Consider the following 25900-nt stretch of genomic DNA (forward strand, 5'->3'; position numbering starts at 1 on the left):
GTTGAGCACCTGGAGATTTTAAATTTGCTGTCGTACCGGAGCCAGAACATGTACAGCTTATTTGTTTTAAGGAGGAGATTGAGAAGGAGAAGGATGAGGTTTTTGGACATGGTTTTTTGTGGGGCAGTGGCAGCAACGTCCATAGAAAAGAACGTGTGGGTGCAGAGTCGCAGCCAACAGTGGTGGGATTGCGATGTGCTTCACTGCTTCACGGACACGGAGTTCATTCACAATTTTCTTATGAAGAGAAGAACGTTTCTGTACATTTTTTTGAGCATGTAGGTGGGATGAATGTGACCTGGCCGTTCAGACTGAAGTGGCATGTCAAAAGATCGGATATGTATCGGTTTTAGGAGCACATATTCAAGTGACCTGGGTCGCATTTGAAAAAATCTGTGTCAGATCTGTGTTGTTGAGACTGTCATTAAAAGATCAGATACAGGTCGCGTAGGGCCAAAAAAATCTGATTTGGGTCACTTCAGGCTGCAGTCTGAACGTAGCTTAACTGTACTCGTCTAAGGATGTGGCTCTTATACTCAATTTTCGTTTTACTTCGTTTTGTAAAGGTAGCTCATCAGAGGAAAAAGTTGATCTACACTAAAGGCATATTATCTATTTTGGGCACAGTGTTGTTTTGCATGTCCTTATTCATTCACAATGCACACGTCAACTTTAAAACATGCACAAAATCTTCCTATAAAGGTAGACCTAACCCAGCCAAGCTCAAGGTCTGGAGATGGGTCCCCAGGCGTTGCACTATGACACCCACTGCTCCTGTCAGGGCGAAGGATGAGTCAGAAGGTTCACAAATACTCCTACTCGGACAATAAAGTGTTACTAAACCTTAACCACCCTGGGGTCTGACAGCAAAGATGTGGCTGCCTCTGACCACCTCTAATAATTATTTTACAAGATTAAAAATAAAATAAACACTCACACCCCACATTCATACTTAAATATTCACTCTAGGGGGGTAAAGTTTGTTGCCCAAGGTCCAAATTGATACTGGAGTCCTTCAACCTTTTAGTTTTAAGATTATCCAACTTGTGTTTTATGTTCATAGTTTGTTGATTTTTTAAAAATATTGCTAAATTGAGCGCAGCCCTAGTCCTATATCGCAGTGTGCCTCTTTGGAGAATCAAAAAGTCCAAACTCCTCCGGCAGAAACAGCGCTGCTTTAAAATGAAATCTGTTCCAGTGCTCTGTCTGTAAGCATCACTAGTTATGTCCCAGAGCTGTTGAATTGCCGCCAAAGAAGAAGATTTAACCCAGTTTATTTTTGGTTCACAGCAACCGAAGAACCTGGAGGGCTACGTGGGCTTCGCAAACCTCCCCAACCAAGTGTACAGAAAATCAGTGAAGAGAGGCTTCGAGTTCACGCTCATGGTAGTGGGTAAGTCCGTGTCTTTGAGCACCTCCACAGGCTCTGTAAAGTCTTTATAAATTCACAAATTCAACCAAGATGGAAGAGTATGGTTTAAAGTATCGAAATGAACGTTTGGTGCTTAGATTAGGGATGCACTGATCTGATACCAGTATCAGATATCAGCGCCAATACTGAAGAATTTGCTGGACTGGACATTGACTTCCAAATATCTGTCGAGATAAATTCATGTAATGAGACTATTTACTGTTTGTATTTGGCCCAGAAAGTCTCATAAAGTTTGAATTTTTATTTTCACAAAGCTGTTTTGTCGTTACTTAAGAGATTAATCACAGATGCACAACACATTTGAATCAGTTTTGTCTCATTTTGTTATTTAGTTTTAAGGAAATCAGCAGATACTTGAGCTATTGTTTCGGAATCGTATCGGAACTAAAAAAAAAAAAGCTGGATTGGTGGGTCTCTGGCTTAGATCCTGGGAATGCAGTGATGGAAGAGAATGATGCTTTTGTTTGTGGAAATTGTATGTTTTAATAATTGGATTCTGTTCAAAGTTCACGTTTTAAACTCGTCCAGAAGAATCGACAAAGAGACTCAAGAATCATATTTCAGAACGTGTTTGTACAGATCTAAATTCACAAATTCAACCAAGATGGAAGATTGGGGTTTCCTGTATTGAAATGAACTTTGGTGCTTAGATTTGCGATGCACTGATCCAATACTGGTATCAGATATCAGCGCTAATACTGAAGAATTTGCTGGATTGGACATCAGCTTCCAAATATCTGTTCTGTCGATATAAATCAATGAAATGAGACGATTTACTGGTCGTATTTGGCCCAGAAAGTCTCATAATGTTTGAACTTTTATTTTCACAAAGCTGTTTTGTTGTTACTTAAGAGATAAATCACAGACAAAACTGATCCAAATGTGTTCTGGATGTCTTTTTATTATTTAGTTTTAAGGAAATAAATGCCGTTCACCTCTGGTATCAGTTGATATCGGGTATCAGCAGATACTTGAGATCTAGTATCGGAATTGGTATTGGAACTAAAAAAGCTGGAGCGTCCCTGGTCTAGATCCTGGAAATGCAGTGATGGAAGAGAATGATGCTTTTGTTTGTAGAAATGAGGACAAGCTTTGTGATTTGATTTGCCGTTTATGTTTTAATAATCAGATTCTATTTAAACTCTTCCAGAAGAATCGACAAAAAGACTCAAGAATCACATTTCAGAACATGTTTGTACAGATCTAAATTCACAAATTCAACCAAGATGGAAGATTGGGGTTTAAAGTATCGAAATGAACTTTGGTGCTTAGATTTGCGATGCACTGATCCGATACTGGTATCAGATATCAGCGCCGATACTGAAGAATTTGCTGGATTGGACATCAGCTTCCAAATATTTGTTCTGTCGATATTAAACACAAAGCTGTTTTGTCGTTACTTAAGAGATAAATCACACGTGCAGAACACATTCGGATCTGTTTTGTCTCTTTTTATTATTTAGTTTTAAGGAAATAAATACCGTTCAGCTCTGGTATCGGTTGGTATCAGGTACTATTGTATTGGAATCGTATCAGAACTGAAAATGTTGGATCGGTGCGTCCCTGGTTCAGATCCTGGGAATGCAGTGATGGAAGAGAATGATGCTTTTGTTTGTGGAAATCGGGACTGAATATCTAATTTCAGTTTTCTGACAAGCATTCTGATTCAATTTGCTGTTTATGTTTTAATAATCAGATTCTGTTCAAGCTTCGCATTTTAAACTCGTCCAGAAGAATTGATAAAAAGACTAACAAAAGAATCACATTTCGAAACATGTTTTTACAGCTCTAAACTAACAGGGTACAGCCGTTTTTTTAATGCAGAATAAGAGTATTTTGTTTGTGGAGGAAATTATGGTACTTTCAAACCTTGCAGCTTTTGCCAATTGCCTCCATTAAATTGCAATTTCGATTTGATTGTGATTAATAGTGTGGCCCTAGTGGAATTTACCCACTCTGGTGCCTAAACCCTGGTAGTGATGAGGGGGAGATGGAGAGGCTGAGGGGACTTGTGGTTCTGCTGCTGCGGTCGAGCAAGTTTTTGGTCTATAGATAGAAAGAATACGCAGGAAGGATGTGACAGACTATATATGGTCTTGGTTGGATTGATTGGTTGGAAGTAAGATGCCGTGTTGTGATTGGCTGACTTTCTAATAGCGGGGGTCCATTACCTACTTGTCTCCATGGAAATGTCATTGCTCTGTCTGGAATATTCTCCAGTATGTCTTTAAACATATTTGTTCACTTAAAAAGGTTTTGTTCAGAAATGTCTTTCTCTCTGCTGGGTGGCCTCTCCATAGATCTGACCTGTAACTTGGCCTGGTGGCGTTATAAGTTTGTTTCCATGGAGATAAATTGGCTTAATGGCATACTATGGAACAGGCAGGAGGTAGACGATCACCAGAAAAGTTACCATACTTTTCGGACTATAAATCGCACTTATAATCCTTTTTAAATTTCTCAAAAATCGACAGTGTGCCTTATAATCCGGTGCACTTTATGTATTAATTCTGGTTGTGCTTCCTGACATCGAATTGATTTTATGTGGTACACGAGCTCAAAAATCTATCAAAATGTTTTAGTATGACTTTGGTAAGCTACGAAGCCGAACCACTTGATGGATTGTCAGAGCATTATGGCTACCATAGTCAGGATCTTCACGGAGTAAGGGTGAAGTATAGGCTAGTATTTAAACCTGGTGTTCATGTATATCAGGGGTTGGCAGCCTTAAATACTCAAAGAGCCATTCGGACCATCTGACAGAAAAGAAAACACCCGGAGCTACAAAACCCTTTTGATGTCTAAAATGATTATAACACTGCGTATAATTTTTTTTACCGGTATGTTCTGTATAAAAGATGATATTGTGTTGCATTTATGACCTCAATGAAACGCTACAGAGAATATTTGTCCATTCATATATACGGTCTATGCGTATGATCTGCAGACTTATAATCTCTGAAAAGTTCCACATGGACCATCTCCAATGTGATAGAAGCACAGAACAGACTCACCATCAGCAGCACATCCTCTGTCACAGAAAGAACACTCATATTCCACTGAGTCGTGTCCTTTAGTCCGACAGAAGCTGCACCGCGTCTGCGCACAAGGAGCCTTTTTTTCAGCACTTAGTTTATTCAAATTATCCATGTGGTTTTAAGTTTTGTTTCTGTAAAGCATAAACAAATGTGCTCAAAGCTGCATTAAACACATTATTACTCAATGTATATTTGAGTCATCTTCGTAGAAAAAAAACAACAACTTAATAATCCTCCCACATTCACATTCATAATCCACATTCACCAAGACAGGGAGGCAACGCCCGGCGAATTACACCACGATCTGCCGATGGATCGTGGACGCCTGGGCTAAGGGATCAGACTCAAGTGCCGCCCGTTTGTTTTGCTTAATGCGCCTTATAATCCAGTGCGCCTTATAGTCCAAAAAATACGGTACATAGTTCACCTTTGTTATTGTTGGTTGCTTTGGAATGGAAAATATTACAGCTGTTCTAGGCTATAGCTATTGTCATTGTTTATAAATGGCTTTAACACCAGCTTAAGTGGTTAGAGTTGTATGTCCACTTTCAAGAGGGTTGGTGTCGTTAGCGGCTGTGTTCTGAGCTATTTTATCTACATTTACAACTTTTCGCTGAACATTTTTGTGGCTGCTCAGTTTCAGTAGTCGCGGTTGCATTCGAAGAGGATGCGTGAAACAAGAATCCAGGAAACATATTTAAAACAAATGCCTGAGCGCTGAGCCGGCTGAGAGACTGCGAGCGCTGGGAGGGGGCTTCCTGTCGTTCCATTCAGAGCCGAGAGCAGCTGATGGAGCCGGGCGCACCCACAAGAGCCCCACCGCCTGAACCTGCCCAGGAAGAGGCTCTATACTGGGGTTATGTCATGTCCTGTCCTGGGGGGGGTCATGCGGTTCAAGTCTGGGGAAGTTGGGGGCTTTGACATGGTATTCAAAAAGAGCTACAGCCCGGTGAGTGAATGAACACGCATTCTTTTAGGGATGGTCAGTACTGGTCGCTGTAGACTTCGATTGCGCCGGTATTTTCAATGTTTGAGTGACAATGGAAATGGAAGGGTAATTAGGCCAAAATTAGGCTGCTTGTAAACACAAACAATGGCCATGAGCGTCTGAGAGTGGCAGCAGGTCACGGTAGCTCTTGAAAATCAGATAATCTTTGCACTATTTTTCTTAACACCTCTTGTATTAAAGCTGAGATATATTTATTACTTATAAATTCTTTACTCGTACATATACCAGGATTCCCACAGTCATGGAAATCCTGGAAAAGTCGTGCAATATTTAGTATATTTCACGCCTCTGCAGTGTTGTGTTAAGTTTTCATTAGACTATTATGATTATTTCCGAACGTATGCACCTTTTTGTTTAAAAGAGACGACAATAAATGCACTGACAGTATTTTGAATGTTAAAAAACTATAATACCAAACCATAAGGTGAGTGGAAAGGGTTAACATTTCATATTTAGTATGATAAATTCTACACATGTAGGTGCCATAACGTCATGGAAAATTCACTTTAGGTCATGAAAAATTCATGGAAAAGTTGGAAGTCGGAACCCTGATAAACATTTCTATAATTATGCCTTATTTGACAACAGTCTCTTGCTATTTCTGGAACTTATTTATAATATATTACTATTTATATTTTTCTTCCTTGTTATTTTATCATATTCTGATGTGTGAGCCGCTGTGTCCAAATAATTTCCTTAATGGATCAATAAAGTTAGTCTAAGTAAGTCTAAGTCTAAGCATGTAACAAATTATTATAACCAAGATAAATATATTTTGTCTTTAATTATGCAAAAGTGACATGTTTGTTTGTGAAATTTCCATATATATATATATATATATATATATATATATATATATATATATATATATATATATATATATATATATATATATATATATATATATATATAGCGTAACATCAAGTTGTGAGCAGGTTATTCACGGGGTCTTAAAAGTCTTAAAGTCTTAAATTTCATGTTCCTAAATTAAGGCCTTAACAAGTCTTAAATCATGTTGTGCGAGTTTTATTTTTCTCACAAATGTCTTAAATTTCATTAGCCTATTTATTTGTAAACTCAACCGGGCTGTAGAGTAATGTTAAATGGAGGGAGGGAAAAATAACAACAACGTGAACTTGCATAACGTGATTGAATGTTTAATTTGGAGTATTCACAAACAATACTTTGGTTTCTGGCGCCTGCGGCAATGAGTCAACAATCAGCACAGTGGAAAGACGTTGGATGGATCACGGGGAAGTGTAAGTTTATTTTACAGTGCCTATTAGATTCTAGATTTAGTACTGGTAGGTGGTTGGTCATGATTAGAATTGGATCTGGTGTTTTTCGCCCGCATAATGGTGCAATGTTGGTCTTAATTTTCATTTAAGTCTTAAAAGGGTCTTAAAAAAGTCTTAAATTTAGGGTAGTCAAACCTGGAGTCTTGCTTGCGTATTGCTAGTGATTATCTGGGATTCATACAACCGTAGTTACATAAAAACACCAAAATAAATTAGTTAAAATTGTATTTGACCTGCACAACGCTCAGTGTTTCAGAGTCTTGACCCCACAAGGATCCCCGTAGTACTTTCTACAAACTTGAGCGTTCTGAGGAAAGTTACATAGCTATGTAAATTTAATTCTTATTCTTAATTCTTATAGATTTTGTTTGCGTTAACTAGGGCTGGGTATCTTTTAAGAAGTTGTCGATACGGTACATACTTCGATTCAAAGGCCTTGATACGATTCATATCTCGATACAGTGGGATTTCGATTCGATACGATATATTTCAAACCGATTCAATAAGGTTCAATAAAAATTTAACGGGTAAATCACAGCTGTGACACTAAAAGTCTTTGTTAAACCACTTCTTGTGCAAAGTTCATATGAAACACAAACATTTTAATCATCAAAACAGTGAAAATGTCAAATGTGTCACATAAATGAGTTTCCTGTCTCTGAACAAATGACAAAACTGTAGCACTGTAACAAAATATTTATAGTCAGGGAGCCAAAGTTTCAAAAGCTCTAGAAAATCGTTTGAACCTGACATCGTCTGCCATACTTTTTATTTGTGTTTTTTTTTTTTTTTGTTAACTGTAACCCTAAGGACCAGTAATTGGAGGGTCTGCTCTTCTGGAAATATCGCCCAAAAAAAAATTGTGGCCATTTTAGTGTAGGTAACCTTCATTTTTAGATAGAAAATTCTGAAAAATTTAAAATTTCCTGAAATCCTCAGTGGGTTGGTTAAGCTGTCTATAAATGCATTCCAGATGCAAAGACACATGCGGTGACAACATTCAGTCACCTTAAAACACATTTCTACATGATTTTGGCTCAATTTAATGCAAAAAAATAAGGCGTTTTTTCACTTTTTTCCAATATTTTCATCTTTACCTCATTGGCAATCAACTATTCCCCCAAGTTTTGACATCAACCAATCTGCCATTCTTTACCATACCAAAAAATACTCTTGGCAAGATATCGATACAGCAGCCCACGATATGAATACTGTATCATCATATTAAACGATACGATATATCGATATTTCAACAGTCCACAACAGCATGTCTCGTTGTCTCGTCACTTTTCCAGAAGCCTGTGTTTGCAAAAAGTTGAACATTTTGAGTCTCCAGGGCACGGCCGAGCACCCCCGCCCCTCCTTCAGCTTCCTCGCCTGGGCCGGGCCGTGGAGCAGCAGCTGATGTCACATTTCTCCGAGCGTCTCCATAGCAACAAGTGCAGCCCGTTCCCCCAGGCGGCGTTCGGTGCCCGCCCTGGAGTTCCCCCCCGGTGCCAGCGCTCACAGGAAAGGGGCTGTTATATGACAACGTGTAATTAAAGGAAAGGCTTAATTGGACGCTCTGCTGGTGCTGTCATGGCCGAGCCGATGGAGCGGGAGAGATAACACTGTGCTTTTTTTTTGTTGCTTTTTTTCCTTTCCAAACATATAACCCTGCACAACCCCACAAAAAACAAAAACAAAAAAAAACGACAACTAACAAGCAATGACCAAAAACCTTAAAAAAAAAAAAAAGATGGCGTTTCTTTTTGACAAACAAATATTTACTGGTGGAGATCTGAGCACAAAAAACAAAATCACAACAACAAACAAAAAAAGCGATAATGTTGTTTTGTTTTATTTTCATTTTTATTATATATTTTTTAATTATAATATGACAAACATTTACCCATGGAGATCTCCACACAAAAAAACTAAATCACAACAATAAACAAACAAAAAAAATTGGTGTCGTTGTTTTATTTTGTTATTTTTAGTATATATATATATTTTATAATAATATGACAAACATTACCCCTGGAGATCTCGGCATAAAAAAAAAACAATAAAATAAAATAAAAAAAGAAATAAAAAAATCACAACAACAAACAAACAAAAAAGAGATGCTGTTTTTTTTTTTTTTTTAATTCCTTTTATTATATATATTTTTTTATTATAATATGACAAACAAACATTTACTCCCAGAGATCTCAGCACAAAAAAACAAAACCAAAGGACAACAACACAAAAAACAAACATATTAATCATTTTTATTATTTAATTCATTTCATTCATTTATTCTATGACAAACAAATATTTACCCCTGGAGATCTCAGCACAAAAGAACAAACAAATAAAAAAGAGATAGTGTTTTCTTTTTATTCTACGTTTCAGTTATAACATGACAAACTGTAAATCTCAGCATAAAAAAAAAAAATAAAAAAAAAAACAACAAAAAATTTTAATGGAAAACTAAACCCAAACTAACTAAAAAAAGATTGAGATAACGTTGTGCTTTTGAGACGAGCGGGGAGGAGGGGTCTGAGCTCTGGCCCGCTGGGGAGCCACAGCGCAGGAATTTATGGGATGTTATGGAATTTGGAGACGTGCATTTGACTCGCAGACGGTTAGAAGAGCGAGGAGAGTCTGGTTTATTGGCGAGTGAGAGACGGTGTGGAAGTTTTGATGGGGAAAGTACGATTTGTTTCAACTCTGACATGTAATAAAAGTGTAGAAAGAAAAATGGGCCCTCTTCACACATCATTTGGGATAATGTTGATAACAGTTGCTATTTAAAAGTTCTATATTACGCAAAATTGACTCTTGTGAGCTTTAAGCCATGTTAGAATGTTGTTATCTCATCAAAAAAAAATCCTGGAGTTGTATTTTGTTTAATTCCCACGTTTGAGTAACCCTTTATTATTGGTCTGTTTACATCTCCAAAGCTCAAAATGCTCTGTTCATGAAGTAGAATCTTTCAAGTTAACAGCGAACCTTTTTATCTTTTTGTTTTGTAGAGATTGGCAATTCCAGGGCTGAAATGATCCAAATGATTCTAGTGAAGGTCAGAGTGTGGATCGGGCCAGATTTTTCTGTGCGACCCTGGCCCGCGTCCGACAGAACAGTGATCGAATCCAAACCGAGCCCGATAGGAATTGAGATATTTGTGTACGAACCCAACACAATTAAAATCAAACTATTTTCACAGGCCAGGATATTGTTTGTGTTTCTCTGACGGACACAGATGCAAAATACAAACTCAGAATATAGCGAAAATAATGATAAGACTTTAATACTCACCTCTCGTAAAGTGCTGCATCTCATCCATATTATCCATAGAAACTGTCCTTCGCAAATAATGACACTCGGTCCACAAAACCAGCGATATTAATCCAGTTTGAGGCGTTATTTAAAAGTAAAAAGGCAGGAGTAGTTCCTCACATGTGTTTGTTTACATCCACACAGCGCACAGATCGAGGTGAAGCTGCAGATTCGCGATAGAGACTCTACTTCCTGTGGACTTTATCGCCAATTTTTTATGCTTTAAAAATCATGTATCTGAAGTTTTGCACCCATCGACTGTATTAAAGAAGTGGACTACGCGAGTGTGACGTCTCCCGTAGCGTTCAGCTCCTCTGGAGCCAGATTTTGTTATGAGTAGGATTTTTTTGACGAATAAAATAGGGAAAAAAAAAAAAATCAGGATAATGTAGAGTAGGTTAATACGAACATTTTAATACCCAAATGACGAGGCTCACTGCAGCAGGTACAGAGAGAAGGGCAACAAGATCCAAATGTACCGCATTTTCCGGGCTATTAGACACGCCCTTAAGCCTCCAACCCCATCAAAAACGATTGCGCGCCCCGAAATCCAGAGCGCCCTATACACGAATCCACTCGGGTGTCCCAGCACGACTTCAGTAAACTACAAAGCCGCAGAACACGTAAACACGCACGGAGCAGACAGCGACCGCACAGCGAAACACACCCACAGACACACTCATCATTCCACGAAGTCGAGGAACGGAATGGAGGAACGAACCGAAAAAGCGAGCGCAATGTGCCACTTCTAGACACGACTGAACAACTGAGTCACTGCGAACACGCCGACAATCCAGCGGCCCCAGACAGCACCCTCCCTACACGCCACAACTGAACAAAGCACAGAGTCACCGTGAACGTGACAAACAAACAAAACCACTGACCCATCCAACTGTTGTGATTCGTTTGAAGTCCGGTGTTTATTTGTGGAAGAAGTTCAAAATTAGACCATTTAATGACAGTGCGCCTTATAATCCAGAGCGCCTAATAGTCCGGAAAATACGTTAAGTCAATTGGAGCCAGGATCAGAAGGAGCCGGAAGAGCCTCCTGGCGAACTTTCTATTTGGCACGTTTCACTCATATATACAGTCTATGATTGCACCACATTTCACAAATAATAACACAGTTTTGACTTGTATCTAAACTAGAAGTGTAGTGCTCTGATCTCTTTAACACTTATGAGTCTCAAAGCGAGTCGCTGATGTGTCCGAGTCCGACCCGAGCCCAAACATACTGTAAATTCTAAATTTGTCTGAACTTCGGTCGGGTTTCCGAGCTCTAGTGAAGGTGTGTGGAGTTTAAAAACTCAATGGAGCACTTCCTGTATTACCACATGACATCACAAGGTAGTACAAACAATTTTCTGTTTGAGGGAAGAACTCAGCCTAAATATGCAGAGTTTATGTGTTAAACATGTGTGAATGAAACAAAGACTGCTCAGAGTGTGTTTTTTGATGAGGAAATATTATAACATAGAAAAGTACATAGAATAATATGGGCCCTTTAAGGATGGGAGGAACCCAAAACACAATTCAAAGAACTTCAAAACAGTACTGTGATATAGTTTTTATCAAAACAAACGGAAAAAATACACACCAAAACAAATATTGAAACGTTATCTTCCGTTTTATAATAACAAATTCACAGTAAATGTTTTCTGTAGCTTTAATGAAACAATTACATCATGTGTTCTTTATTAAACAGTTCTAGACATGCAGAGTTCAGGTCACAGCAGAAAGGAAACTGCACTAATTTCTTCTTAATGGCTCCATAAGAAGTATTTTGATGTATGCCACCGCACAACTTTAAAGCAGCTTTCTCCGTCTTGTAAAGTTTTCCAGCAGATCATAAATATACAACACAAGCATTGCCAGCCTCAGTGACTAATGCAGTGTTTTTGTCACCGTAAAAACAGTGAGGCATTCTCCACAACTAAAGTGTTATGTAACAGGGGAAGTGGCAGGGCTTAGTTGGAGTAATGAAGACAAAACATTATAGATCTTTTAAAAGGTTTTTATTCCGTGTTTGTTAACCTAATTATAGCATAGACGGCATAAAACAAAACAACTTGGCAGAAAGTTGGCTGTATCCTAAATGGTCTCCAGTAACATAAACTGTGCTGCACTGTGGCCTACGACTTTGGAGACTGGATACATACAGCGGTCCCTCGTTTGCGTTCTAAAAATAACCCGCGATAGGTGAAATCCTCGAAGTAGTCAGCTTTATATTTTACAATTATTATATCTGTTTTAAGGCAGTAAAACCCCTCACCACACACTTTATACACTTTTCTCACAACCCTTTTTGCATCCTTCTCAAAGCGTATTGCTGCTGTCGTCCTCATGTTATTTTCCTCCTCCTTTAAATAACGAACTGAAGATTCATTTATTCCGTAATGGAGTTGTACAGCGCAGAGTCCTGCACGGGTCCATTTCTGGAGACCCGCACCTGCGTAGTACAGCACTGCACCCGCCCGTTAAGCCAAGATTATATCAAACTTTTGCGCTGCATACGCCACAGACTGAACCAGGACTAACCCAGGACTATCCTAGGACTGATTCCAGGACTGAAGAGAAGGACTGAAACGGGACTGAAACGGGACTAAGCCAGGACTAAACCAGGACTGATTTTAGGGCTGAAGAGGAGGACTAAACCAGGACTAAACCAGGACTAAGCCAGGACTAAGCCAGGACTAAACCAGGACTAAACCAGGACTGATTTCAGGGCTGAAGAGGAGGACTAAACCAGGACTGAAGAGGAGGACTAAACCAGGACTGAACTAGGACTGAACTGGGACTGAACTAGGACTGAACCAGGACTAAACCAGGACTGATTCCATGGCTGAAGAGGAGGACTAAACCAGGACTAAACCAGGACTAAACCAGGACTAAACCAGGAGTCATGATCAGGACAGGCTTGGAGGTATTGCGATTTATCAGTAATTACTTCTGATAATTAGGGGTGTGCAAAAATATCAAAATATCGATATATCATATCGTTTAATGTGATGATACATTATTTTTTGGTATATTTTACAAAATTATTTTGTTGCGGTGCTACAGTTTTGTTGCTTGTTTAGAGGAAGGAAACTCGTTTATGCGACACATTTGACATTTTCACTGTTTTGATGATTAAAATGAGCTTTTATCATATTAACTTTGCACAAGAAGTGATTTAACAAAGACTTTTAATATCACAGCTACGATTTAGCCTTTATTTTTTATTGAATCGATTTAAAATATCTCGTATCGAATCGAAAGCGCACTGTATCGAGATATGTATTGTATCGTGGTCTATGTATTGTATCGGCAACTTCTTAATGATCCCCAGCTCTACTAATATTACTCAACTGCAAAATTCTGTGAAATATAAAATGAGAACAGTGAATGTAACAGACTTGTTGTGAAAAATATTGCGATTTTTTAGATCGATTTGAGAACTGAGCAGTGAAGTATCAGGATATATCACTGAATCGACTATTTTATTTTTTCTTACACCCTTAGTTGTTATGTAACTTATCTATCCTGCAAGTTACTACGGCTGAACAGACATCATTAAACCAATATCCAGTCTAGCATCTCTTTCCTGACTCGGCGTAGTACTATTGGTGCATCCTTACAGAAAATGTCTACTGCACCTTTCAAGGCCCAAGCTATTTCCACAAAAACACTATGAGGACAAAACAAATATTATTTCACTACAAGAAAGAACGGCACCATGTCTATAACCGCGTTTGGAGCAGCGCAGTTGTATTGACGCATCTGTTTTGCTTGTGTGCACTGACATGTCGGCGGTAGGTGTGGCGGGCGCTCTCTCTTTCTCCCTCTCCCTCTCTCTCTGCACGCCGCTGAATCTGGGCCATCCGCGCTGGTTGGTAAAGTCAATATTTGGGAGCGATTTCCACGTTGGCCGGGGTGACCTTGATGTTTGCCACTGCAGATGGAGCTCTGACAGTTCAATGCTCCACAAAGAATGCCACACACGCACACACACACGCGGGGCTTTCAGACAGAACGGTGTGTGACAGGTCGAGACTCCGGGTAATGGATGGTCGTACCAACAGATGTAGGATATGTCACAGGTTTGTTATGCTCCGGGCTCGTGAAAGTTTTACTGTGTACTTTGGTTTGGGGAAAGTCCCATTTAAAGACTGGGGGGGAGATTTGTGGTTTCATTCTTCTGGTTGAAGGTGGGTAGTTAATCAAATGAAAAATGGGAATGTTGTTTTTGAAGTTTCAGCATTTTAAATATAAGTTAAAATTACATCATTAAAGGTGCTTGTTTCTGTGGATATAGCGTCTCCCTGATTCGAATGTTCCGCAGTGTGACATTAAACAGCTTTACCTTATATCTGTTGAATCTGTGTATCATTCGGTCATTCGATTTTCAAAATAAAATGAAAATTAAACAATTTTCTTCATTATTTGTCTCCAAAACCAAAATGAAAAAATGGATAATGATTTGTTTTTTCAGTTTTTGTGTGTAAATGAATAATGGAAAAAACGGAAACGTTTCCTGTTTCCATGACTTAAACTGCGAGGCCGGACTTTTGGACTGTGTACGGAAGGAACCAGGATGGAACCAGGACTATACCGGTCTCAGTCCCGGTCTGGTCCCGGTCTGAGTCCTAGTCTCAGTGCTAATCACACCTCCGGGCCCATCCCAACACTCAGTCCTGGTTTAGTCCTGGTTCAGTCCTGGTTTAGTCCTGGTTCAGTCCTGGTTCAGTCCTGGTTTTCAGTCCTGGTTCAGTCCTGGTTCAGTCCTGTTTTAGTCCTGTTTTGTTAGTCCTAGTCCTGTTTTAGTCCTGGTTCAGTAGTCAGTCCTGGTTTTAGTCCTGGTTCAGTCCTGGTTCAGTCCGTCTCAAAAGTCTGACATTACAGTTTAAATCACGAAAACAGGAAACGGCCGTTATCAGTTTTTTCAATTTTTCATTTAAACGCAAAATCGAAAACTGAAAAAACCAAATTGTTAGCCATTTTTCTTATTGGTTTTGGAGGCACATACATGAAGAAAATAGTTGTTTTGTTGTTTTCTTATTTTTTGTTTTATTTTGAAGAACGGATGATACACGGATTCTATTCAAATTTCAGGTGTTTTTGCTGCTCAGAAATGCCAAAAAAAACAGGCTTTCTGACCGTGATTGTGATACTGTTTACCCAGGGCACAATGCAAAGGGGATCCCCTCACAAGGCTACGCTTAGACTGCAGGCCAGGGCTTAATGCTCATTTCTGATTCACATTTCCAATTAAATGCGACTTGTATGGGATCTCCAGTGTGAACGTTAAACCTCCCAAAAGTGATGAGCATGAGCATTGGAGGACACGATGACGCCAGCATTGAGCACCTGGAGATTTTAAAGGAGCCAGAACATGCACATCTTATGTGTTTTAAGGAGGAGATTGAGAAGGAGAAGGACGAGGTTTTTGGCCATGGCGTTTTGTGGGGCAATGGCAGCGACGTCCGTAGAAAGGAACATGTTGGTGCAGAGTCGCGGTCAAGAGTGGTGGGATTGTTATGTGCTTTGCTGCTTCACCGACACGGAGTTCAGACACCATTTTCATATGACGAGAAGAACGTTTGTGTAATTGTTGGATGGCCTAACTAGTGATGGGCATGATTAGTCAATTAATCAATAATTGATCATTAAGAATTTCATCGATTACGTTCATTTTAATCGACAAAGTGAATGTAGGTTGCTGTGCGTAGCGTAGGGTGACCAAACAGGGTCCGTACATGTAGCTCTCTGCACTCAGAAGGAGCGAGCAAACACAAACAGTCGGTCAGTCTGCAACATGCCGAAGCGCAAATTTAGCCATGCTTTCCGTTGCGGTCAGGACAAGTGTGAGGCCATGTGCACAGTGTACAAAGCAGCACATATGAAAACATGAAAAAGCTTTGCCAGGTGAGAGTAGCGCAATGTTGATGACGAGGCCCCACCTCCCACCCCCCGTACAGTGTCCTGGGTTTGACAAACGAAGATATGGTCACACTAACCTGTAACCAGAAGTTTTGGTATGACTAGAAGAACGTTTGAGTACATTTGTGAGCGTGTAGGTGGGATGAATGCGACCTGGCCGTTCAGACTGAAGTCGCGTGTCAAAAGATCGGATATGTATCGGTTTTAGGAGCACATATCCAAGTGGCCTGGTTCGTATTTGAAAAAACTGGATCTGTGTCATTCAGACTGTCATTAAAAGATCAGATACAGGAGCATATGTGTGAAAAAAATCAGATTTGGGTCACTTCAGGCAGCAGTCTGAACGTAGTCTGTAATGACACACGACACAAGATGTAGATGATTTATATCTTGGGTCCAGAATTTAATACGACCCCCCTGCACCAGTCTATGCTCCCTGATCGGCCCAGTGCATCATTCATGTTTTGGTATGTGGCCCTTGATGGGAAAAAAGTGTGGACCCCTTGACCTAGAATGATCTCTTTACTTTCCAGTGGTGCATTATAGAACATAACTCAATGTCATGTCCTATCATTCATCTGTTTTCATAGTGGAATAAATACAAGTTTATCTTCTCATCTTTACTTTTCTGGACACTGGAAATACCTGTGGCTTTGTCCAAAACTTCCTGGAAGGACAACATAGACTTGGCGGAGCTGTTTTGTTTGTGGCTGCTTGGATTAAGATTTCTTCACTACTTTGCCCTTGTAAAGATTGCGTTGTAAAGATTGCGTTTTGTTGTTCCAATTGTGTTTCATTCCAGTCTTGATTGAACGAGTAAAGGAGGTGAATGAGTTTGTTTTGCGTTTTTAGTTTTTTCCCTGTAGTGTTTTGCTGTTTCAGAAGAACTTTAAAGGTGTATTGTGTAACATTTCTAGTGGAGGGTCCATTAAACACTTTTCAGCAAGGAGATGTTATTGCTTTTTGTCTTGAATGTCTCGCAGTTTGGTATTAAATTTTTCTATCTTTTTGGAGACTAAACCAGACAAAGTTACAGGTCAGATCTGTGGAGAGGCGACCCCGCTCACACGGACAGTTAAAATGAATGTTTTTTGAGGTATTTCTGAGCTATAAAACCACCTGTGATTGAATAAATGCAAAGTAGAGCTGTTTAAAGTCATACTGCGGAACATTCCAGGCAGAGCAATGACATATCCATAGAAACAAGCAGGTGACGGACCCCCAAGTAAAAAGTTATAGTGCTCTGCTACTTCCTAGTCTCCGTGAAGATGTTATTTCTTTTCCTGGAATGTTCCACAGTAGGACATTAAACATATCCCTCTTGCAGTTGTTCAGTTACAGATGTTTTATAGCTCAAATACATCTTAAAAACATTAATTCTTACTAGGGATGTAACAATAACCGAAATATCGTAGCGTCAGAGTTCTCACAGTAATATCGTGAACCATCATAATATATCGAATTACAAGTCTCTTTGCTTAAATTAAGAGTTATCGTGCAGCAAAAGACAGAGAACTACATAGACCATGATCCTTTGCTCCATTTCAATGTAGATTACAAGACGAAACAGTTCTAAGCACTTTTAAGTCTTAGTTTTTTGGATTAAGTTTTGTCAAGGCATTTTAAGAGAAAAAATAGAATATTAACAGTTTTATCTGTTCAACCTCCACAAAATCACAATAAATATCGTACCGTAAGATGTATATTGTGAAAATATCGTACAGAGAGATTTGGATATTGTTACATCTCTAATCGTGAGAATCTGTGTATCATTCATTCATTCGTTTTTCAATATAAAACCAAAATTAATAAAACGAAAAAACTATTCTTCATTATTTGTCTCCAAAACCAAAATGAAAAAATTTATAATGATTTGATTTTTTTAAGTTTTAGATTTTGTGTGTAAATGAATAATGGAAAAAAACTGATAACGTTTCCCGTTTCTGTGACTTAAACTGCGATGCCAAAACAGCGATGTTGGGACTTGAGGCCGGGACTTGAGGCCGGGACTTGAGGCCGGGACTTGAGGCCGGGACTTGAGGCCGGGACTTGAGGCCGGGACTTGAGGCCGGGACTTGAGACCGGGACTTGAGACCAAAAGTGGTTTAGTTCTGGTTTAGTCTTGTTTTAGTCCTGGTTCAGTCTGTATGCGGCACAAAAGTCCAGTATCGCAGTTTAAGTCACGGAAACAGGAAATGGCCCTTATCTGTTTTCTCCATTATTCATTTCAACACAAAATCGAAAACTGAAAAAACGAATCATTATCCATTTTTTTATTTTGGTTTTAGAGACTAATAAAAAAGAAAAGAGTTGTTTTTTTTAGTTTTCTTATTTTTGGTTTTATATTGAAAAACAAATCAGCGAATGATACACAGATTCATGAACCTCCCCATCATATCATGCGCTTTCCCTCGATATCGCAATAAATATCGTACCGTGAGATTCATACCATGACGAGATCGTATCGTGAGACTTGGATATCGTTACACCCTTAATTCTTACCATGTGCAGTCTTGCTTCTCCATAGATCTGACCATTAACCTGTCTCCATTGTGATTACCAAGTTTATGCCGATACTGTGGAATAATCAAGGCAAAATGGTAATATCTCCATGGAAACAAGCAGGTGACAGACCCTCCACCAGCAAAGTTACACAGTGCACCTTTAACGTCTGCTTCGTGATGACGCAGTGAAATGAATGAGGCATTATAGTGCAGCGTTTTCAAACTTTCCTTGCTCTGACTCCAGCCTCTCTGCTGCAATGGGAAGTACCGCTGAACACAGACCACGGTTTACACAGCTGCTGAAAATTTCCTTTAAAGGAAGTGTGCTGGCTGCTAACCCATCTGAGCCTCATCGCACTGGTCCCTCCTCCGTAAAGCCCAGAGATGCTCAGTTCAGTGGGCTGTTTTTTTTTTGTTTGTTTTTTTAAAGGTGCATTGTGTAACTTTTGTGGTGGAGGGTCCGTCAAATGCTTTTTTTTCTTCAGAATTGTTATTGCTTTGGATGGAATGTTTCACAGTATGACATTAACCCTTCCAGATCTAAAGGCAGTTTTAGTAAATTTGTCCTCGCCTGGATTTTTTTTCTTAATTTTGATATTAAAACTCTCCTTTTTACCTCCTAATGAAGTGCTGTACATCCTTTTTTCAGTACAACCTGTTATTTCACAATCTGCACACTGTAGTTGTGTCATATGACAAAAGCTATAGGACCAGAAATACAAATGGGAAAAAAGAAATCACATTTTTTCATACAAAACACACAGCAAACATGTATAAACAACTTTTTGGGCATGAAAAATGCTTACTTTAGGGCCTTAGCTACAAAAGTGTAAAATATCAAGTCTGTAAGTGAACTAAACTAAAGCCACATCACTTCCTGAATTTCCATGTTGTTTATTACATTTGGATTTGTATATTTTGAGCGAAATAAACCTTTCAAATTAAAACAGCAAGGGATGTGCAATTACGCAGACTAAGAGTCATAATTTGCCATTTATTTGAGAAATAACTGCACTTAGGGTGACTTTTTCAATTTTTACGAACACAATCTTGATTCACTACACTCTTTGGCAAAGTTTGGGCTGATCAAAATGGATGGAGCGTACGTGTTTGGCGAAAAACAAACTTGTTTTTCGGTATAAATATGCTCGAAAAGCCGCTGCTCTCAGCTAAGTTTCTGTCTTTTATGGTTGGGAAGTTATGCGCGGTTATGTAAAGTATATACAATACCGTCAGGCTGGAAGGCTTAAATCTTTCTATCTTCATGGACCAAATAAGACCAAGTTACAGGTCAGATCTGTGGAGAGGTGATCCTGCTCACAGTCAGAATGCCTGTTTTTCTAGGTATTTGTGAGCTAAAAAATAAAACCATCTTTATTTAAATAAGTCTAAGGTTGAGCTGTTTAATGTCAAACTTCTTGTGGAGGTTTCGTCACCACCTCGTTTCTATGGATATGTCATTGCTCTGCCTGGAATGTTCCACAGAATGACATTAAACAGATCAACCTTACATTTATTCAATTGTAGTGGATTTCGTGCTCAAAAATACCTTGGAAAAAACAGGCATTCTGACTGTGAGATCTGACCTGTAACTTGCTCTAGTTTGGTTTCCATGATGATAGAAAGGTTTAATGCCATACTGCGAAACATTCCAGACAAATCAATAACACATCCATTGAGAAAAAGCACTTGACGGACCCCTCTGCCAGAAAAGTTACACAATGCAGCTTTAATTGTGATATTAGTAGAGAGAATACAAACAATAAAAGACATCAGACATTTTGACTTGAGGGAAAAGGGAGTGCAGACAAGACAAGATTTGAAGGGGATGACGAAATAAAAACAAGAAGTGTGTACAACAAGTATGACTAGGTGATGTTAATGATGATAAAACCGAAGAAATAAATAAAAAAATAGTATTGGGATTTAAAAAAAGGAGGGAAAGTGCAGAAAATGAAGATAGATAATATTTGAGTGAGGTTAAATTTCTTTCCTTTTCCCTTCTTCTCCCTCTCCTTTCTCCTTCCTTTACTCCTCTCTTACTTTTATTAGTTTTTTTTTGTCTTTGTTGTTTGTATTTTTTTGCCGGACAGTGGGCTTTTATATGATCAGCTGGTCCCAGGGGCTGTAAAAGGTCCACAGGTCTGAGGTGACCTGGCTGCACCTCCACTACACCAGTGTAAGTGTGAGAGTGAGAGAGAGAGAGAGGGAGCAGTGGAAAAAGAGGGGAGAGGAGCACCACCCACACCCCACCCACATCAGTCTGCTCCAGGGCCCTCCGCCAGTGTGAACGCCAGCCGCTGATGCAAAAGGTTTTCTTTCAAACTCTGGCCTGAGCCGTTGAGTTATTAAAATCGAGGGCGGCTCATGGCGCACGACCTGAGACTCTGAGACAGTGTTTTTCATGAGGAGTGATCAAGTTAATTCAATGTGAACTAACTTTCTTTGCCAGGTTTATTAGTGACTGGCTTTTAATTGTTACTAGTTAAAAGTGTTAAAAGATACTGAACTAAGAATACTAATTTTGAGTGCAGTATGTGCTTACTTCAGAATACAGTTACCGTAAATTCGGGACTATAAGCCGCTACTTTTTTCTCACACTTTGAACCTCGCGGCGAATAAAACGATGCAGCGAATATATGGACGGATTCTTTGTTTGGCACATTGTCCATTCATATATACAGTCTATGGTTTGTCAACACAGCGGATACACGCAGTCTGAGTGCAGAAAACGCCGCTGTCTGTGCGGTTACACGTGGATTTAGGGTTTACATGAAGTTGCTCCACTAGCTCGCGATATTGTCAGCGCACTCAAATAGTTTATCGCAGTGTGATAAAATAAGTTATGATGCTAAATGAACATTAGTGAGGGAGATACGTCTTACCCGTGTGCGTAAATGACGAGAAGAAACGTCTCAAACTTCAATAGTCGGACGTCCACTCATACCTGATTGATACAACTATTCCTGCTCCCGAGAGAGTCTGAAATTTGCTGAAATCCTCCAAGACACTGACTGAAACAGATAGGACAGAGGCTCTTTCTGCAGGAGACATGCGCAGTAGAGCACAGAGGTGATGCGCCGAGGAAGATGCTTGTTTGCTTGTGTTTTGAACAGTTATTTTGCGCTTCATACACACACCCTTCTCATGGAAAACACATGAAGAAATGCAGATGATGCAGCTTTTAAGTTAAAAGTGATTGATGTGTCTGTGGAAGAAGTAAACAGAGCTGCTGCATGTGAGCTCGGCATCAATAAGTCGATGGTGACATTTTGGCGACAGACAAACTGACTCAAAGCAGAAAGACGTCAAAAACTTTGAGGCGATAAAAGCAGACGTCCCGAACTTGAAAACGTTCTTGAAGACGTGGACACCTGCGGCCTAAATACGTAGAATTTTAAGCTGTGTTAAAATTTGGTTGATGCGGCTTATTTATGTTCAGGTGCGCTCAAAAGTCTGGAAAATGCGGTACTATTCTAAAATCAAAGGAAAACATTACGGTATTTAATCTTGTTATTTAAGCTTCACACCTTTTATAACCAGTGAGAAAATCGATCCCTCTGCTCTTGTGGTGAGAGCATTAAGTGTGATTTTCCCATCTCCAAGTGACAGGAAAGGCTTTAAAAACAGTGACACAAATATAAAGCTCTTTCTACTATGTTTTGTCTTTACACTGATCTATCTAACTATCATAATAAGTTACAGATACAAATATTTTTTCCAATTGAAAAAGAAGTCGCTTGTTTTGGCTCATTGCAGCAACTGTTCCATAATTTAACTCCTTTGCTCAGAGTCGTTCTTACATCTGTTGAACACACATGTGCCTCTTAGATTAAATTTACTTTCTCTGAGTGAACATTGCCTGCAAAGAAAGAGGAATTCCATTATGTTTGACTTAAGTACATTTTCAAACTATTCTTCCCATCACTGCTTGTTAACGAGTGAAAAAGCTTTTATTCTTTGTGTGTGTGTGTGTGTGTGCGTTTGTCCTGAGTTACAGTCCTCACGTAGCCTGATTTATGATGAAGTGAAACCGTCTGATCTCGCAGCGTTAGAATTCGTTCGCTTGACAGTAGGTGGGTACGTTTTATCATTTAACCAATTGCTGCTATTTGGTCGTGACGTATTCTCTTTGTTCCGGCTTTAAATCCTTGATCTCTAGAATCGTTGCCAACACAGAATAAATGGCTCTTCTCTGATTCTCTGGTGCCTGAACTCGCACTTCTGGGGTTTTTGCAAACCGTCTTGTGTATTCTGATTTCTGACCTAGTCGCTTGAAAGAAACGAAATTGAGTGGAGGCACTAGGTGGCGCCAGCGTGGCCAGTAGGGGTGTAACAATATCCAAGTCTCACGATACGATATCGTCACAGTATGAACCTCACGATATGATATGTATTGTGATATCATGGGAAAGCTCAGGATTAGGGATGTAACAATATCCAAATCTCTCTGTACGATATTTTCACGATATACATCTCACGGTACGATATTTATGGTGATGTTTTGTTGAGGCTAAACAGCTAAAACATATATGCAAATTTGCTACTTTTTTCTCTTAAAACGCCTAGACAAGACTTAATCCAAAGAACTAAGACTTAAAACTGCTATTTCTTCTTGTAGTCTGCACTGAAATGGAGCAAAGGATCATGGTCTATGTAGTTCCCTCTGTGTTTTTTTAGGTATTGCTGCACCATAAACCTCTTAATTTAAGCAAAGAGACTTGAACTACGATATATTTTGATGGTCCACTATATTATTGTGTAAACTTTGACGATACGATATTACGATATTTCGGTTATTGTTACATCCCTGCTGGCTTGTCCTCATGACCTCCACTTTATCAAAAATAAATATATACTTTTTTTATAAAGTGCTGTTGGAGATCTCTTGTGCTTTTGTCTTCTCTTGTGTTCAGCTGCTGTAAGTGCAGAGTGTGGAGGTCAAGGCTTCTTTATGAGGCCAGGCCCTGTGTGAGCAGCAGGGCTCTGATGTCTTTATAATGAGGCAGGACCAATGAGTCTGGGGTCACCTCAGCACAGCTAATGCCCGGCACACAGCAGCAGGCAGGCAGCCCCGTGCAGCTCTACACTACAGCCTATGGAGCTTTTCTGTGGTATGGACTTGGATCAGGATCTCCTCCACACTGGGCTTTTGGTTCCTGCTGTTTTCATTGGTTTTCCAAATTAAAGTGGACGTTTTTATCACTTGCGTTTGAGCCACAGTGTGCACAGACCACAGCCTCTCATGGTAGCGATCATCTTGAGTGAATAACTGATCTCCGCTGCCCTCAGCCCGGAGCTCTGTTTGTGCATTCTGGCATGTTTCATCACAGACCAGCTATAATCGCTCAGACATTTTTCAAACGCTCATCACAAGATAAATGCGGCTCCTTCCTCCTGGAAAACATTGGTGCTGGAGACAGAAGACCCTTTGTGCTGCTGGTCTTCATGTGGCCGTGGTGTTCACAGGCTGCGATATGCGAGTGTGTGTGAGTGTGTGTCTGCTCCTCTCGGACACGGCGCTCTCTGCAAAGGTCAGGAGCAGCTTTTGGCAGCAGAGCCTGGCCGTCCTGACACTGAGGCTTTTGTCAAGAAGCTCCTCTGGCCTCCACTCACCTCCAGCTCCTACACACACAGAGGTCTGCCCAGTCCCATCTCCAGCATCGCCTCCTAACAAGGAACTGTACGGACGACAGTAGCTGGGTCGGTCATGTGTTTATCCGCTGACTCACAGGTTGGCGTTGCGATTCCAGCTCCCACAGATGAACGCTGTCATCGTGGAAAATGAAGACCATTTCCCAGCTGCTCTTCTTATTACTACTGATGGGTGACTGATAGTAGCATGCACCGTTTAAATGTTACTCTTCAAATATTTCTCAAATAAATCAGAGCTAGTCCTGTCACTATAACATATTTTTACGCACGATATGTTGCTACGGAGAGAAATATTGCAATAAACTTTGGCTACATTTATATGATGAAGGTCTGAACAGAAGATGTAAAAGTGGTATCGCATCTTCACTTTTTATTCCGCATTTAGACGAGCGTTTTTTGGAGGAAATCTAGGTACATACGGTGACGCAAAAGTGTGTAGAATTCGATTAGGTATGTATGTGACGTAAACGTGTACATGATGTGAGCAGATCTGACCAGAGTTTTGCATCTTGGGCGGTGTAGAAGGAAACGCTACGGCAGAGCGTATTCAAATTTTCCACTCCGGAGGGTGGTTTCAGATTTTTGCTTTTTTTTAAGCCGCCACTGTCTAAACGAAAGCCATTTCTGATAAAATATTTTGTCTTTTTTTTTTTTTTTTACCCGCAAGTGTTCTCGTGTAAACAGAACAGCCCTATAATACTGAAACTACTTTATTTCAGTATTATAGTTTATTCACGCTTACAAGAAGGCGTTTAGAAACATGCAGGTGACGAATTCTTGTGTAGTTACTGACACTGGGCATGTGATAAAACTGCGGATTCAGCAAGAGCGTCTTCACAACCTGCGAAAGCTTTCCATGGGGGACGGGACTCTCATCACGTCTTCAAAGTTACTTACAGACAGCAGGTTGGAATTGTAGATATGCCGAACATAATGGAATGCTGCAATGACATATTTTTTTTTAAACGCACAAATTAATAAGCAGTTTATAAAAGGAAAAATGAAACAATTAGGGATGGGCATGATTAGTCGATTAATCGATAATTGATCACTAAGAATTTCATCGATTACGTTAATTTTAATCGACAAACCGAATGTAGGTTGCTGTGCGTAGTGTGACCAAACAGGGGTCCGTACATGTGTCTCTCTGCACTCAGAAGGAGCGAGCAAACACAGACAGTCGGTCAGTCTGCAACGTACTGAAGCACAAATGCGTATTTAACGATGACTTGTACAAGAAATTCCACGCTTTCCGTTGCGTTCGGGACAAGTGTGAGTCCATGTGCACAGTGTATAAAGCAGGAACATATGTTTCGGTGTCCAGTGGGAAAAAGTTTTACCAGGTGAGAGAAGTGCAATGTCGATGACGAGTCCCCACCTCCCGTACGGTGTCCTGGTTTTGACAAACGCAAATCTGGTCACACTAACCTGTATTCCACTGAGTCATGTCTTTTAATCTGACAGAAATTGACCGCATCAGCGACACAAGAGCTGTAGTTTTATCTTCGCTGAGTTTATGCAAATTAGCGATGCGGTTTTAAGTTTCGTTTCTGAGAGTTGCGCAAAACTGAATTAAACACATTATAATGTCAAACGGGCTGATGTGGCTCTAGAGTCGTTACGGTTTATATGTCGTAAAGTTGAATTTATTTATGCAGATTAGTAGTGCAGACAGTAATAATAATGATGATCTTTTTATTATAAAAACGTTAATGATTAATCGATAATCGATCGTTAAT

General features: G+C 39.7%; 1 protein-coding gene across 1 annotated transcript in view; it reads left to right on the forward strand.

Annotated features, from left to right (window-relative positions):
• Positions 1–1242: 1242 nt before the first annotated feature.
• The window catches only part of septin7 (septin-7), a gene marked incomplete at its 5' end in the record, with an annotated part of 91830 nt that continues 67172 nt past the window's right edge, over positions 1243–25900 (forward strand). Inside the window, 1 exon segment of the mRNA XM_020925974.2 lies at positions 1243–1393. Within this exon segment, the coding sequence (XP_020781633.2) occupies positions 1243–1393 (151 nt within the window).

The sequence above is a fragment of the Boleophthalmus pectinirostris genome, unplaced genomic scaffold, assembly GCF_026225935.1.
Source record: "Boleophthalmus pectinirostris isolate CB_2022bp ecotype Guang Dong unplaced genomic scaffold, ASM2622593v1 HiC_scaffold_21, whole genome shotgun sequence".
NCBI lineage: Eukaryota > Metazoa > Chordata > Actinopteri > Gobiiformes > Gobiidae > Boleophthalmus > Boleophthalmus pectinirostris.